The sequence below is a fragment of the Silurus aristotelis genome (assembly GCF_946808225.1).
Source record: "Silurus aristotelis genome assembly, chromosome: 18".
In the NCBI taxonomy this organism is placed as follows: domain Eukaryota; kingdom Metazoa; phylum Chordata; class Actinopteri; order Siluriformes; family Siluridae; genus Silurus; species Silurus aristotelis.
The window spans coordinates 21,061,657-21,079,690 of NC_139591.1; the positions used below are offsets into that span (position 1 = coordinate 21,061,657).

Sequence of the window (18,034 nt, forward strand, 5' to 3'; positions counted from 1 at the left end):
AACCATGTTTTGAGTGGAACATCCAATCCAGGCACAGCAAGTATTTTTTTTATGCATAATTGCCTATTTGTACATGCAGTAATTGGTGTATACGATCACTGTTTTTTATTATAACTTTTATTTAATTGGTATGAAGTATTACACAATACAGAGGTAACGGAAAAATGTCACAAAACCTCAACGATGCCTTTAAAAGTACTGTATTACTTGTGTTAGATACAGTCTGGCGAATGTGTCGCACTCGATTACAAGAGACAAAACTCACCATTTTCAGTCACGTTTTTTAACATTATTGAACTACTAACTACTAATTTTTAATCAGCTTTAATGTGTGGTTATTTGGATATTAGTTATTTAAATTAATATTACTATTAATTATAACAAAATATTCTTATGAAAACAAAACGCACAGATCATGACGCGTAGCCGGCGTGGCGAAAGTGCTACCTATCATCACACGCTATTTCTACAATAGCTTGTTTGAACGTTGGCGCGAGTTTAAACCGAGACAAGGATAAAATTAGATAATAACTCAGGATTTGGGTCTCCGAGCATTCGAAACAAATGTAAGTGTTTTTTTTGTTGTTGTTTGTTTTAATAACTGTTTTATATTTATATTTTATCTACAGAGTCAAATGCGCTTTAGAGTCTGTTATCGCTCGACCTGGAAGTCATTGTGTTTCAATAGTAAATTATTTTACCCATGGAAGCAAGTAGAAGTAATATAAACCCCGAATGTGTATTTAAAAAAAAATAAAAAAATAAAAAGTTTCTTAACAAGATAAAAACACGACATAAACTCTTCGTTATCTTGATTAAAATCACTTGATTCACGAATCGGATCTTTTGACTCGGATCTTTCGATTCCAATCTTATATGTGCCCCCTGAGAACCGACTCTCTTTTTTTTTTCTCACAACGAGAGTCGACTGCTTTTTATGTGCACAATGAGAGACACTTTTGGTTCGCTAGAAGGTAAAGTAAGATTAAATATAAAATCTTTAGCTATACCTAAATAAAGGGTTGTTCAATATTTTTTATAAGTCTATTCTGTTTCGAAATAAAAGCAATGAGTTATTTGGAGCCGAAAGTGTCGACTCTTTGTATTGTCATCAGTAATCTAAGAGTGATGCTGCATGTGAAGGTTGTACAGGTGTTCCTGGTGTAAAAACAACAAAAAAAAGGGGAAGAGTTTGTTTCCACAAATGACATACAATTAGAAATGGAATCTTAATTTCCAATAAAATAATGAATAGGTCGAAGAAATGTCACTAGTATACTTATAATGCATTAATATTAATGCATTAATACTCGAACTTCACAGACGGACCTACGTTTGTTTGAAAAATTGTTTACATTTTGTTTCAGTTTAATGTCACTCTTCTCTGTACACCACCAATCTAAAGTTGGGACACACCTTTGAATGTGAATTTTCTTTATTTTTAGTATTTTCAGCGTTGCACAGTAATACTAAAGACATCCAAATAATGAAATAACGTATTAAATAAAAAAAGAAATTTGTTAAACAACCTACTACACTACACATTCAGGAACCTTCCATTTAGCTTCTGTACATCTAACACATGACATGGTAATGAAAACCAAAAAATCTTAAATTTGGAATCTTTTTTTTTTTTTTGAGGCTGGTAATTTTAATAAACGTATCCTCTGCAGCAGAGGTAGCTCTTTTACACACTGCACTGTGTAATATACAGTAGGTTTACTGGCGGTGATATTTTGTGTTTTGTGAATTTGTCCTTCACTGTCTTGTGTCTGTCTTGCACTGTCTGCACCAGGTTGCACACGATGCACTTTTTGTGGCGAGGACACTAACTAGTCCTCAGCTCTGTGTTTTCTGTTATGTAGCTTTAAGTTGTTAAATGTAGCACCAGGGTTCTGGAGGAACGTTGTCTCATTTCTCTGTGTACTGCGTCAGCTATACAGTATATGGCTGAAATGACAATAACAGCTTCTTGATCCTCCTTTCCTGGGACGGTCCTCATGAGAGCCTGCTTTATCATAGTGTTTGATTTTGGCAACTGCATAATTTCTTGCTATAATATGGATTTGTACAGTATTTGTAATAGCATTAATAGGGCTATTGACACTGTACTCACTGTACCCTTTCCTCTGCACAAGACCATTAATGGTCTAAAGCACATTAAGAAGGCAAGAAATGCCACAAATTAACTCTTGACAAGGTACACCTGTGAATCTGATGAGAGAATGCCAGGAGTTTGCCAAGCTGTCATGAAAGTGAAATGGAGCTAGTTTGGACAATCTAAAATAGAAAACATATTCTGGTACGTTTAACACCTTTTTGTTTACTGCGTAATGTAATAGGTGTTTTTTCATAGCTTGGATGACTTCAGTATCAATTGTTAAATAATAAAAAAAAAAAACACATTTAGGGAAAAGGTGTGTTCAAACTTTTGACTGATTTTATTTATTTATTTATTTCTCAGTAAAATGAATCGTGGTGAGTTGGAAGATTTGACGAAACACATCAATGACAAGATTTCACTCGTCAAGAGACTCTTAGAGCTGCGAGCAGTAGGTATGGCTTGGTGTTTATCTTATTTTTTCATTATTAACATATTTTGGTTGTAAATTTCTGAATGATTTACTAAACTGCTTATATTATTTTCTCAGCAAAAGATCCAGATAAGCGGGCCTACCTGCACAAAATCGAGCATGACATCAACGCCATAAACGGACTTCTCGATCGGTTTGAGAGATATGTCAGTCAGCAGAGAGACCTACTAAAGCATCTACAGGTTTCACACATCCTCTGTTACATTTCCAATTTTTTAAATACAGTATATTATTAACACAACACATTCTGTAAATGTCAGACGTCTGTCCAATGCTATATGATCTGATCAAAAGACCAATTTGATCACAAAAGGACACAGAAGTGAACAAGACTGTGTTGTTTATTTATATATTATTCCTCCATTCCTCCAAGTTTTGTTTATAAAGAAAATGTGAACTCTATGAACTCTTTGAGTAGAGTTTGACCAATTTGGGTTTTTCTCTGGCCAATGGCGATGCTTATATTTAAAAAATCTGATATATGGTTGCGATTTTTTTTTAAATAAATGTTTGGCCAATTTATTTTTTTCCTCCTTCATCTTATTATATCTAACAGTTAATTAATAATAAGTGATAATGAAAATTGCAACAAAAGCCTCTCCAATCACTTATCAGGTTTTGGTAGCCAAATACTGAATACTGCCACCTGTTGGTATGGGACAGTTATGTTCTCTCTCGCAAGCGCAGAATGTACACGCACGGTTTGGTGTGTCGGATGTGCCTGCGTAATAATCGGCCCAATTCACAGCACAATCGGTTGATGCCAGTTAATTACAAAAATGCCAAAAAACAGCCAGATTAATTGGATTAATTGCCCAGCCAATCAATCAGTTGACCTCTGCCTGTGCTTCATTATCTTGTCCACTGTAGGACCTGGATACGTTCTTCCAGGAGGATGAGCAAAACGCACAGCACCTATTAGAAAACATCCCCCCACACATGCCTCGCAAAGGAGCGCAGCTGATCGTTCAGTAAGCTCTCACACACACACACACACACACACACACACACACTAATTAATGGGACAATGTGTATCTGTAAACGCTGTGTGTATAATAGTGTAGGAAATCATGACTAGTAGATGTGATAAAAAAAAAAGTGGACGTTCAATACAGATCCGGCGAATTATATCGATACAGTCTATTAAATAACCTGCCTGTGTTGTACTGTAATTTTCTCAGGGGAGGACAGACTACAGCTCTCAGCAAGCAGGCTGAAGTGAATATAGTCCCCCAGGAGCAAGACCAGCCCAGGAAGCCCCCACGGAGCCAGATCAAAGAGATGGAGTTCATTACAGTGCAGGAGTTCGACAGCATCCCACAGTGAGTCCCACACAAGCATTTGAGCCTAAATTCATTTATTTATTAATACATTTAATCGCAGGGATAAACATGTACTGGATGAAGTTTTTCTGGACTCATGATCATTTTAATAGAAATCAGTGTTTGACTCATTAATATCATCATCTATTAATAGATCAGTGTGCTGAGAGTCACATTCGAGTCTTTTCACATACACTGCGTCGATTAAGTAAAGAGTCTTGTGAGAAAAATGATAAAAAGGAACATTATAGCCGTAATAAATCATAGTACTTTGGATACTTAAGTACATTTGAAGGCAAATACTTTTGTACTTTTACTCAAGTTTAACTGGAGTCACATTTTTACCAAGTGTAACTCGAGTACATGGTTTGTGTACCTCGTCCTCCACTGTGTATCATAACGTTCTTCACGTCTGCCTCTTCTGTTCTTCCACATGTAGAGTTAATTTGATTGTTCTCTTTAAACAGACTGAATGGATAATGTTTGTGTCTTCGCTCCGTGACAGGTACATGAAGGGACGAGTGACATACGACCAGCTGAACTCTGCTGTAAAAAGCATCAACACGGCCATTACAGGGAAATATAAAATCTTCCAGCAGCCTGTCAAGAGCCTGAGTAACGCAGCCCGGAAGTTTCATCAGCGCTTCAAAGAGCAGGAGACCAAGGACACTAAGGGTATCTTTAATAATCACCTGAATTTCTATATCATATAACACAGGTTGTGCTGTATCATCTTGGGGTCAGGGGTCAAAATGGCCTGATTTACCTCCATGCATTTTCCTTTTTTCTGAGAGGGTGTATCTCATAACAAAGGTCATTAATTCTAATCCTAAATAATTAATGGTGATACAGGATGGTGATCCATTGTGCCTTGTTTACGTTTTTTTTCTTTTGGGGGGGTTCCTCACACTTTGTTCCTCTGTCAAGGTGATTTGTTGGTATTAGAAACAGCAGAGCGTTAAAAAATATAGTCTCCATATAAATTTACACGTTATGACCGTAAATCTGCGTGTTATGAATATTTATGTGCGTGTTCTGTGAGGAATAGCTTCTCAAATCATTTGTTGGCGTAATAAACTGAGACGCATGCCAGACAGCGCACACAGCTTTCTTTACTCCTACCTTTGTGTGTTTGTCTCTCGTCCCTGTTCCCCATCAGGTCAGTTCTTTGTGGTGGAGGAGGACCTGCGTGAACTGGCTCAGCTGAAGGTGGATAAGCGTTTTGTGGGTATGTTGAACATGCTGAGACACTGCCAGAGACTAAAGGAGCTGCGGGGCGGTGGTCTGACACGCTACATGCTGCTGTGATCCTTCAAACATCATCAGGAACACCAATGAATATCCCTCCTTATGATTTATAATAACAATGCTGTGGTACGGGGATCTGCACGAAAAACCTGCTGTCAAACACATCCTGGTGTTCTTGAGTTCTTCTGGAGCTCATCAGATGAGATCGCTTGAGAATCTCATAAGCGCAAACATCTCGCTGAAACAAAATTAAGCTTCCCCTGTAAATCACCCCAAAGTATTTCACATCACAACTGTCTTCTTTTAATGTCTTTGTCTGATTTTAATGTATGTTTAAAAAAACTTTGTAAATAAATGAATTAACACGAACATATCTTCTACATATTATTTTGTTTGTTTCAGTTCACATGCCGATTCCCCACTAACAAAAACATTCCAGTTTATTTTAGAGAACTAGTTGATTATTGGTGGATCTGATGCCATACACTCCCCTACATTAGTGACATTCAAGATTCATCTGCACATTTTATCAATTCAAGTCACATTCACAAAAAAAAAGTTTAATAGAAATATTAGATGGCAGATAATAACGTGTTTTAACCATTTTGCATTTAATTACTTATGCAGTTGAGCTGATGCTGAAATGTTTTAGGGGTTAAGATGATTCAGGTGAAAGTAGCATATATATTTTGAGCAACATGAATATAAACAACTGATAATGTATGAAACAGAGACTTGTACACAACCAATTAAACTAATGTACAAAAGCATTCGCAATTTGATCAACGAGAATCGCTTTTATGATGTCCACACGTGACGACATGATGTGGAGGTTGAACGATTCCTGATCTGAGAAAACTAAAAGACGGATTGACTCAGGTAGGACACCACTGAAGGCGTAGGTGTGAAATTCACGACTCGCCACTGATAGCAAGACATTGCAATAATCCAACCTGCTAGGAACAAAGCATTTTTTTCTGCATTGTGTAGTGACAATTTTTCTTTTTTGGTCCTAGCAATATGTCTGAGTTGAAATAAGGCTATTGTAGTAATATTCTCTACATGAGCTTGTAATGAAAGACGGGTCAATAATCACACCAGGGACGTTTACTGGTGCAAATGATCCATCCACTATTATCATGTAAACGACTGCATGGACTGCATCTTCTCAGAGTTAAGAAGCAGGACATAACATAACATCCAATCCTCCTAATCTTAAACTTTCTATTATTAAATCCTGATAAGACAGAGATTTTGCTAATTGGCCCAAAGACCAGTAGACAAAAGCTCCAGCATTTCAACCTGCATTTAGAAGCATGTACTGTAACTACTAGTTCAACAGTAAGAGACCTGGAAGTTATTTAAGACACCAACTTGTCTTTTGAAAATCATATCAACCATATCTTCTTCCACCTTAGAAATATTGCTAAACTAAGAAACATGTCTATATCTGATAGAGAGAAGATCGTCTATGACCTCCAGACTGGACTATTGTAATGCATTACTAGGTGGATGTTCTGCTTCATTAATAAACAAGCTACAGTTTTTCCTACACATAACACGCATCACATATCATAACCTTGTGCTCCAGTACATCTGATCAAAAGATGTATCAGCTTGTGCTTGTTAATATTATGAACAGCAGCTACTCTAATTCCTCTCCACTTCTTCTCTTTCTCTACCCATCCTGAGGCATCCAGGGGGTTGCGCCAGCTCCAGTCGTGTCCCACCTAATGAAGATTGTGGACCTTTAAAGAAGTAGATGCCGCAAACATCCTGAACCATCTAGAGACGTACCAGTGCCAATTGATTCCACTTCATGTGGAGTTTGGACACTGGAACTCTGAGTGTTTAAAGGCATGGAGAAGCTGGTGTTGGATCTCAGATGTTGAGTTATTTTATGAGTTGCTCAGTAGCCCCTGGTTTCACAACATCAACTGACTGTATAAGACTGTAGAAAGGACATTACTCATAATCTTATATTCCAGTGCTTATGTTAGTTCTCACTCTTCAGTGTTCTGTATTGTTTAAAGACTATATTCACACTCTTGATGTCACCCAAATGAGGATGAGGTTCCCTTTTGAGTCTGGTTCCTCTCAAGGTTTCTTCCTCATAACATCTAAGGGAGTTTTTCCTTGTCACAGTCGTCATGGCTGCTCATCAGGGATAAATACACATCGTTCACCATAACTCTTAAAATTCTGTAAAGCTGCTTTGAGACAATGTCTGTTGTGAAAAGTGCTATAGACATAAACTTGACTTGACTTAAAGTAATTCATAATACAGCCATGGGGTGTCTATTAGAATTATAATATGGAACTGGGAAGATTTATTCCTGAAACAAATATATTCATGTGCACGTTTGTGTGTGATGCCTTGAATGTAATTAGTCCTGCCCTGAGACTGAGGAATGAAAGCAGCACATTTCAAGTAGTATGGATACCGACTTCCCATAACAGGCCAACATTTACATTTACATATACAACTAAGCAGTTGAGTGTTAGGGGCCTTTCTCAAGGGCCCGCAGTGGCACAGGGATTTGATCTGTTGACTTTTGATCGGTCAAGAAGCAGTTCCATGCACTATTTGGATTGGGCCAAAACATATTACTGCATCTGACATCTGCAATTTATACACTTTTAAAGTTTTACTTACAGTTTTTCTCAGTTGCTTTGGAGCTTCTCTTGAATCATCCTTAATACTGCAAAGTACTGCAAAGTGCATTTCTTAAAACAATTTGTAAAAAACAAAAAAAAAGAACAACACATTGCATTCTTGCAAAAGCCTGTACTATTTGAACATGAGCGCTTCAGTGCTATCAGAATAACAAGTCCTTTTGTCATTGCACACAAACAAGATCGTCACAATGTTTAGTCGTGTTGTCAATATGACAGCGGTTTCAGTGTTTCCTGATGTAAACTACGGTTTGGATTACAGTGATTGAAAATGCACAAGGCTGAATGTCTTCTGAGTGGCATCTATGAATTTCAACAGCACAAATGTCACATTTATATTAATTGCATGAGACCAGACAGGATTTACACTTTTACTGTACTGTACTAGTGTTTGTTCGTTTCCTGGTTGTTTATTTGTTTTTAGAAATTGTAATATTGTGTTTGGCTCTACTGAAAGGTTCACAAGTTTTACCTTTGACCTGTTAAAGAACTAGTTGATCATACCAAAAAAAAAATTGATGATGACAACTGGTTTAACCGTTTTGCATTCAATGACTTATTTAATGAACTGATGCCGAGATGTTTTTGGGGACTATTCAGGTGAAACCAGTTTAATATATTTTGATCAATGTTGCTTAAAAACAATTGATAATGAAGAAAACAGCAGACAAGTGTACACAATCCAACAACTGAATGGACCAAAGCATTTGCAATTGCTTAAAAGAAACGAGAAATGCTTTTATAAAGTGACGACATGATGTGAAGTTTGAACAAGTAGTTTTAAGAATTTCATTTCTGATCTCCAAAGCAACTGAGAAAAGCTGTAAGACTCTATGATTACCTGCTACGTCCAGTGCCCTGGTTCCCAGTATACACCTGACTGGTGCTGCAGGTGCCCTGTAAGGCTACATTCATGTGCTGCATTGTGTAGTCAGAGCATTTTCAAGTTTTGCAGCAGACACTTCACTGAGAAGAACAAACCTTGAAGAGGAGTGATTATCACCGAGTTATACGGTCAAATCTATTCACTATGACATTTTCTTGGTCACCGTGTAAGTGGGTGAAGAGTTCATTTCACTGTATCTCCCTATCTCCAACTGTTTCATCAGACATGCCTAATTTCTCACCAGTTCTCCACTAGGAGTTACAGTTCAACAAAGACAGTTAGACATTCACAGGTTTGCTGTGTCAGAGTTATCTTACTGTTCACAGAACAGACCAAACCAGATGGTCATAAGACCTGAGGAAGACCTACGCAGTGCCATGACGAACTCCTTATCACTGCTTGTACGTTTTTTTTTTATATGTTTTTCATACTTTGCTTCCTAAACATGATTTCTTTGGGTTTAGGTGTGTTTTTTTGTTTGTGCTCAGCTCAAGAACCCTGTGCTTGTTGCAGTCATTTTGGTCACAGGTATTGGGGGGACGTTTCACTATGGCTTTCACATTTCTGTCCTCACTGCACCATCAACCGTAAGTACCAAGATGCACTGTTTGTGCTATCTATCTATCTATCTATCTATCTATCTATCTATCTATCTATCTATCTATCTATCTATCTATCTATCTATCTATCTATCTATCTATCTATCTATCTATTTTATATATTTTTTATTTCATTTTTTTAAGTATTTCAGGTTGTTATTTGCTGTCAAGTTTCTGCATCTGCATTACCATCCATTAAGGGGCAATTTGTAATTCTTGAATCTGTAGTAATAAAGAAAAGTTCCAGCTCAAATCTTTGATCTAAAATGCAGCGCACACACAGTATCAGTATTTTGTTTAATGTCTTTTAAATATATAGCATTTGGCAGTTGCTTTTATCAAAAGCAAGTTACAATTATTTTAATAAACAGTTGAGGGTTAAGGGCCTTGAACAGGGGCCCAATAGTGACAGTTTGGTGGTATTTGAACTCTAAGTCTAACACTTAAACCACTACCTCTTTTTGAGGTAGTTGTTTGTTTCAATTGCAAATTGAATTCATTACATATTTCATACTGCCCCTTTAAGTTTTTTTGTAACTTGACTGTAGTTCAGAATTCTATTGCTGTAATGAATCATTCTGCTTTTGTTGTCAGTACATTAAAGAGCTGGTGAACAGCACATGTGTGCAGAGGTATGGCCTCTCTCTGGAGCACTGGCAGCTCTCACTTATCTGGTCCTTCATCGTCTCCTTGTATAGCATTGGGGGTCTGCTGGGCTCCCTGTGTACCGCGCGCATCGTTGTGACCTACGGCAGGTAAAAAATATTCAGTTGCAACCACACGGGTTTGGACATCAGGACATCAGACATCAGGAGCAGGAGTGTAAATTATATATGCAACCAGATAAAGAGATGACAGTCATCAGCAATTCAAGCCAGACATAGTTTTTTTCAATTATAAATATAAGCTAATTATGAATAACGGCAATTTATGTACATGGGCCGTTCAAACCGGGACTGTTGAGTTTATAAAATCTTTCGGCTTCTCCCATTAGGGGGCGCCACAGCGGATCATCCGTCTCCATACCCCCCTGTCCTCTACATCTGCCTCCTTCAAACCAACTACCTGCATGTCTTCCCTCACCACATCCATAAACCTCCTCCTTGGTCTTCCTTTTTTCCTCCTTCCTTCTGCGGCTCTATCCTCAGCATTCTCCTACCGATTGTTGAGTTTATAAAATAAAAAATAACACATTTCAAGGGGAGGAAACTGCATTTATTTTTCATCATCTGCCTTATGCTACTACATTAATACAATTATCTCAGCATTAACTAATGCCTGGAAGAATTTGTCTGAATGCCTGAACCATTCTAGAACAGCCTGCTTCACTTTGTCATCAGGGACCCACCACGACCACCAGGGGGAACCACCACGACCAGGATCGTCATTGGCGGCCATCTTTGAAACGTTTACACCATAACCACACACTGCTCCATGTATGCACTAACACTGTTGCCTGCCATCTTGATTAACTGTTTTAGGACTGGACCGTTAACATGTTCGCCGCCTGTCAGTAATAGGACACGCTAGCCACTTACTACTGCGTGTAGTACCGCCACGCTAACATCCATTTTAATCTTACAGGTGATATATCGAGTATGACAAGCTAATGATGTGCATTTACAAGACTATAGACACATATGAGTGCTTGTTCTTACTTGATGCTACATGCTAGATTTGCTATTATAATGTTACAGTTGTAGGATTTTATGATTTTTGTTACAGTTGTAGGAACCTGCAAGATATAAAACAAATGTGGTTTGTACATTTGCTAAACGAACTGCATCTTTAGCTGACCATGTAATGGGAATTCAAGGGTGATGCTGGTAGGAGTTTATGATTGAAATGTCATTACTGGGGCAGAATTTTAATCAGAGTTGACACCGTTTTAAACTGAGCACTGCAACCATTTGTTTTATTTTCACAAGCAGATACAATGTGTGAGGTATAGAGGCGGTATAATTCTGGAAGTTTAGAGTTTGTTCAGGTGTTGTGTTGGTGTGAAGCAGTAGTTTAGACACATTGATAATTTACAGACATCTATTATACATGAGAGGAAGAATGACTAAATATTAAGCTTATGTGTTAATCTGTGGAAATCTTTGCCACTTCGCGGGTTAGTTGTAAATTTTGTCAGTGCGTTAGAGTAAGTATTCAGTGACAAGTGATTGACATTTAGAAAGACACAGTGATCAGCAAAAATCCACCATGTTGCTGATTTCTCCATTATAGGTCAAATGTGTCAGTTTGGGCTGGCTGCAGATCGAGGAGATTTTGCTAGTTTTCGAGATTAGTTATGGCATGTAATCGGATCATATGCACACGTTTGAGTTTTTCCGAATACGAATGATTTTTTTTAATTTTCTTTTGGTCTTATATACAAACAGCGTTACAAATGTTTTGTAACACAGTAATATACCATAAATTCTAACACACCTACTGCAAACATTTTTGATTTAGGCAGTTCTATTACTAGTCATGTATTGTGTGCATCTTTTTGAAGCCAGTGATCCTTACTTACAATACACCGAATACATGTCCACGTTTAGCCCCATGATTATGATGCATTGCAACCTCCAGTTTTGGAAAATCTGCAGATGAACCCCACTCTAACCTCAGAATTCCTACTTGGAAACTCATGGAAAGTTTCCTCAAAGAGTTCAGTACATTACATTAAATCGATCAACATGGCTGCACAGAGCATTCACCATAACAAAATATTTGCGTTGTTGAATCTGTATGACTGACTAAGGTAAATAAAGGTACATCACAGGTAGCTGGCAATGATTACACTTAGAATATTCAAAATATGGACTACACTATTTGGACAAATGTTTGTGGACACCTAAGCATACGCTCGGTATGTGCTTTTTGAACATCCCATTCCACATGTATTCCTCATTTGCTGTTAATAACCTCCGCTATACTGGGAAGATGTTCCACTAGATCTTGGAGTGTGCTTATGGAGAATTGGGTGAGATTCATTCAGCCTCAATGGTTTTATTAAGTCAGTGTGTAGATGAGGATGAGGATGTCAAGTGTGCAGTCAGCGTTCACATTCATTCCAAAGGTGTTAAGTAGCAGGAGATCATCCACTCCAACCCATGTAAAGCATATCTTCATGGAGCTGGATTTATGCACAGGGATATTGTCATGCTGGAACAGATTTTGATCTACTAGTTCAAGTGAATTGAACGTCTTATACAATTGTGCGTCTGTGGTGACAGTTTTGTAGAATAACCACATATGGCTGAAAAAGTCAGGTGTCTCTATACTGTTCATATAGTGTATTTATTTTGTTAAATCTATTATAAAATTGATTATACAGTTTGCTGTTTTGATGAAATAAATCTACATCATTTATAAGAGCATGTTGGCAAGGAGAACATTTGGGCGTCCATGTTTTTTTTTTTTTTTTTTTTTTTTTTACCCCAAACTTTAGTACTAATCTATGCAATGTCATTTCAAGGAGGAAAGATTTGCGCCATGTGAATGATTTCAGGTGAGATAGACTTTGCTATCTAGCAACTTGATCTTTTAATGCAAGACCAGAGAAATGTCACTCGACCAAAGACAAGGTCAAATGAATAGATTTTTTATACTTTTTTTTTTTTCCTTTCATTCTTAAAAAACCTCAGTGGAATGTTCCACAGGCCTAATACAGGTGTATAATTACTGACTATATGCCATGTTTCTAAGCCTTGGCAATTCAACATAAATATACTGCCCATTGTTTTTCACACAATATTAGCATAAAAAGTTGTCGCTTAACAGAACACAAAACCCCAAACATTTTCTACTCAACATTTTATCCTGTTGCTCTGTAATCAGGAAGAGATGCCTCATGCTGAACAATATGGTGGCCATCTGTGGATCCTTGCTGATAGTGCTGAGCAAAACGGCACACTCCTTCGAGATGATCATGATCGGACGTCTCGTTTACGGCATCAACTCAGGTCCGCTGCTACAGTAAATGGTTATATTGTAGTATTTATGATGTGCTTTCTTCTGCATTTAGCTTCTAAGACATATACATAGACATTGTTTTATGGGCGTGGCTTAAGTGACAATCAGCTCTTTTGTGAATGTTTGCGTTTTGCATATGAGGACAAAGAAAATTACTGCAACATGTAAATAAAGTTGAGGTAATTTCTTTTGTGTGTGCATGTTTGTGTGTGTTGCAGGAGTAGCTCTAACGGCCCACACCATGTATGTGCTTGACTGCTCTCCAAAAGGTTTACGAGGGATGGTCGGGGCTTCCGTGGGCATCTTTGTCTCTCTGGGCAAGTTTTTTGGTCAGCTGCTTGGCATCGGGTGAGTTGTGTGACATCATCGGAGCAATTGCAACCTCGTCTATTACAAATGCAATTCCACAAAAGGTGGGAAACTGTGTGAAATCTAAATAAAAACAGAAAGCAATTATTTCTAAATCTTATGAACCCATATTGTATTTACAATAGAACATAGAAAACATACCAAATGTTTAACAAATGCTTTCATCCCGAAAATGTCTTTTTTTAGGGAAGTCCTTTGAGCAAGACAATGAACTGCATACTGAATCTATTATAATAGCATGCCTTCGTAGTCCGGTTGCAGAACTGACCTGCCTGCAGTTTACACAATTTGAAAATATTTGGAGCATCATGAAACGAAAAACACAACAAAGAACATCCAGAACTTTTGAGCAGCTAGAATCCTGTATGAGACACATATGCAGGGCTGGTTCTAGACATTTGAAGGCCCTAGGCAAAATGTAAATTATATATATTCCCTCCAACTTTCAAAATAAATACAAATCAATTGAAACAAATATAATTTCTAACCTTTTTTAGTAATATTAGTATATTTTATAAAACATTTTTAGTTGCAATTGTTGTTTCTGTTGCAACTTTTACTTTTTCCATAATATTTTGAAAGTGTGTGTGTGTGTGTGTGTGTGTGTGTGTGTGTGTGTGTGTGTGTGTGTGTGTGTTTGTGTAGTGAGATATTGGGAACGGAAGCTTTGTGGCCCTTCTTGCTGTCTGTTTGTGCCTTGACTGCTCTTCTGCAGCTTGTCTCTTTGTACTTCCTGCCTGAGTCTCCACGCTACCTGCTGTTAGACCGGGGAGACAAAACTAGCTGTGAGAAAGGTTGGAAACACACACACACACACACACACACACACACACACACACACACACACACACACACACACACACACACACACACACACACACACACACACACACACACAAACACACACTTTTATTACAATTTAAAATCTGAGCCTCAGTGAACCTGTGCTTGTGTGTGTGTGTGTGTGTGTGTGTGTGTGTGTGTGTGTGTGTGTGTGTGTGTGTGTAGCTCTGCAGCAACTGCGAGGTTCTTATGCTGACTGCAAATCAGAGGTCGAGGATTTGCTAAGGGAGCATGCGGCCCTGCAGGGCGTGAGAAACAAGAGCGTGTTGGAGCTCCTGTTTGCCCGCTCTGTGCGCTGGCAGCTACTCACCATTATTGTTACCTTCATCACACTGCAGTTGTGTGGCATCAATGCTGTGAGTCCTACACACACACACACACACACACACACACACACACACACACACACACACACACACACACACACACACACACACACACACACACATATACACACACACAGCCATAATAATGGTACTGTCTAGTATAGAACATGGAAAGAGTGAGTGTGTGTGTGTGTGTGTGTGTGTGTGTGTGTGTGTGTGTGTGTGTGTGTGTGTGTGTGTGTGTGTGAGAAAATATTCACTGATTTGTTGAAGTATAATATGATAGTTATTTATAGGTCCAGCGTGCGCTGTGTTATTCCAGGTTTATCTGTACGCAAACGATGTGTTCCGCGCAGCAGGAATTCCGGCACACAACTTGCGCTATGTGACTTTGGGGACAGGGTTGTGTGAATTCTCTTCGGGAGTCATCTGTGTAAGTCTTCCAGCTCAAACACACACAAGTGCTACAGGGGGTTTCCCAGTCCTGCTTTTTTGCTCCTCCAGAAATCTACATACGTCTGTATTCCATACACACTGATTCATTCATTAGGAAAGGATGTTTGTAGTGCAGTAGGTGATAGGATTCAGGAAGAGTACTGTAGCTGGTGTTGTAGTTGCAGCATCGAGGTGTCTGATGCATAACCATGAAGTGTGTTAGAGGCTTCAAAGGATTAGAACTTTTTTCTTCTAGTTGTTCCATGTTGTTTTCTACTGGTCAAATAAAAATATATAAAAATATGAAGTGCTAAAACTGAACGCTGAAGTGCATGTTTGTGTTTGTGTGTGTGTGTGTGTGTGTGTGTGTGTGTGTGTGTGTGTGTGTGTATGTGTGTGTATGTGTGTGTGTGTGTGTGTGTGTGTGTGTGTGTGTGTGTGTGTGTGTGTGTGTGTGTGTGTGTGTTTTCCAGGCGATGGTAATCGAGCACACAGGGAAGAAGTCACTGATGATTCGGAGTTATGTCGGCATGTCTGCTGCACTGCTACTGCTTACACTTACTCTGTACCTACAGGTCAGTTCTCTTCTCTTCTCTTCTCTTCTCTTCTCTTCTCTTCTCTTCTCTTCTCTTCTCTTCTCTTCTCTTCTCTTCTTCTTTCCTCTTTACATGAAATGATCACTATGTTCTATGTTCTCATCTCTTCTCTCATCTCATCTCCTCTCCTCTCCTTTTTCCTTCTCTTCTCTTCTCTTCTCTTCTCTTCTCTTCTCTTCTCTTCTCTTCTCTTCTCTTCTCTTCTCTTCTCTTCTCTTCTCTTCTCTTCTCTTCTTCACCACACATGAAATGATCACTATGTGACTGTGATGTTGAAGGTTCACGTGTCGTGGATGCCGTACTGCAGCATGGTGCTCATCTTCTTATATATCATCTTCTTCTGCAGTGGTCCAGGTGTGGATTAAGTGCACTCACATGATCATTCAAGTGTAATCCATTTATTTTTTTTTGTGGCCCTCAGTGGATCCAGAACAATCATATAGATATTACTAGTGCACTAGATGTCAGAATGTACACATTACACACACTACAGATTTAAAACATGACTCATGCATTCCCCTGTTCTCCTCTGTTGTCTTTGTGTGAAAACAGCATGTATTACAGCGCCCCTGCCTGGTGAGCTTTTCACCCAGTCCTTCCAGTCAGCAGCGTTCACTGTGGCCTGCACTCTCAACTGGATGGGGCTCTTCTCTGTGGGTATGCTGTTTCCTTTTATCGTGGTAAGTTTATAAAGAACCAGCCTGACTCCATAGAGAAACACTGCAATACATGATGATGATGATGATGATGATGACATTATTTATAAATGTATTTTTACATTTATTTATTTATTTTTATTTTTTCATTTTTTATTTTTTTTTAACCCAGCCATTAGGGTTTCACAAGCCAGTGCACTCTTAGTGCCGGTCCCAAGCCTGGAAAAATGGGGAGGGTTGTGTTAGGAAGGGCATCCAATGTAAAACATGTGCCAAATCAAATATGCGGATCAGGAATCAGAATTTCATACCGGATCGGTTAAGGCCCGGGTTACCAGCAACCACCACAGGTATCGTTAGCCAACAGGGGAGAGTGGTGGTTCGGGTTGGTACTTTAAATGTTGGTACTATGACTGGTAAAGGGAGAGAGGGAGCTGATGAAGAAGAGAAAGGTATCTTTAAGAATAAGGGAGATGTGCAGACCTGCAGTAACTACAGAGGAATAAAATTGATCATTTACACCATGAAGTTATGGGAAAGAGTAGTGAAAGCCAGGCTTAGAGAAGAGGTGGCCATTTGTGAGCAGCAGTATGGTTTCAGGCAGAGGAAGAGCACTATGGATGCAATATTTGCTTTGAGAATGTTGATGGAGAAGTATAGAGAAGGTCAGAAGGAGTTGCATTGTGTGTTTGTGGATTTAGAGAAAGCATACGACAGAGTGGAGGGAGGAGTTGTGGTTTTATATGAAGCAGTCTGGTGTGTCACATACAGTGTGTCACATACAGAGAAGTATGTGAGGGTGGTGCAGGACATGTATGAGGACAGTGTGACAGCAGTGAAGTGTGCAGTAGGAACGACAGACTGGTTCAAGGTGAAGGTTTGACTGCATCAAGGATCTGCTCTGAGCCCTTTCCTGTTTGCAATGGTGATAGACAGGTTGACGGACGAGTTCAGACAGGAGTCACCGTGGCAGTTAGTCACCCTTTTCTCATTGTAGGAATCCGATTTTCACCTCTGGTTGTAGCAAAGGATACAATCAATCTGTGATTAGGACAGAACAAACACTTCTTTATATTTACAGATTAAAATTTACTGTCTTTAATCTTTTACCTACAGGAATATTTAGACTATTTCTGCTTCCTCATCTTCTTCGTGTTCTGCTTTGGCACGGCTCTCTTCGTGTGGTTCAATGTACCCGAGACGAGGAACAAATCCATAATGGAGATCACGGCCGAGTTCGAGAGGATTCACAGCGGAGTTAAACACTCCGAGACCAAACTTGCTCTGCAAGATGCACTTGGACAGAGTAGACATGGCACCAAACTCTAAACTCTAAACCAATTCCAAAACAACGTATGTCAGTTATTAATAAGGTGATAAAAAAATGACAATAAATAAAACATAAAAAAAAAAAAAAAAAAAAAAAAAAGAATTATTCATTTTTAGAAATGTTTCTAAATAACATTGTAACAACATTTAGGTATCAGTTACATGGTATATCATTTACTAACACCCTTT

General features: G+C 38.6%; 2 protein-coding genes and 1 long non-coding RNA gene across 3 annotated transcripts in view; 2 read left to right on the forward strand and 1 right to left on the reverse strand.

Annotated features, from left to right (window-relative positions):
* LOC310741248 overlaps positions 1-18,034 on the reverse strand; it is a 248,859-nt gene that overhangs the window by 93,078 nt on the left and 137,747 nt on the right. The window lies entirely within an intron of this gene.
* Positions 433-5,533, forward strand: ska1 (spindle and kinetochore associated complex subunit 1). The gene is made up of 7 exons (XM_083568853.1): positions 433-566; positions 2,465-2,556; positions 2,652-2,776; positions 3,465-3,565; positions 3,776-3,916; positions 4,422-4,591; positions 5,076-5,533. The coding sequence occupies exons 2-7, from the start codon at positions 2,469-2,471 to the stop codon at positions 5,222-5,224; spliced, it is 774 nt and encodes a 257-aa protein (XP_083424979.1). The 5' UTR covers positions 433-566; positions 2,465-2,468; the 3' UTR covers positions 5,225-5,533.
* On the forward strand, positions 9,031-17,945 carry LOC310741207 (solute carrier family 2, facilitated glucose transporter member 9-like). Its single transcript, XM_083568837.1, has 12 exons — positions 9,031-9,127; positions 9,215-9,313; positions 9,920-10,080; positions 13,157-13,281; positions 13,510-13,639; positions 14,306-14,454; positions 14,669-14,859; positions 15,152-15,262; positions 15,738-15,839; positions 16,139-16,214; positions 16,413-16,540; positions 17,633-17,945. Exons 1-12 carry the CDS (start codon positions 9,068-9,070, stop codon positions 17,843-17,845), a joined length of 1,545 nt encoding a protein of 514 aa, XP_083424963.1. The 5' UTR covers positions 9,031-9,067; the 3' UTR covers positions 17,846-17,945.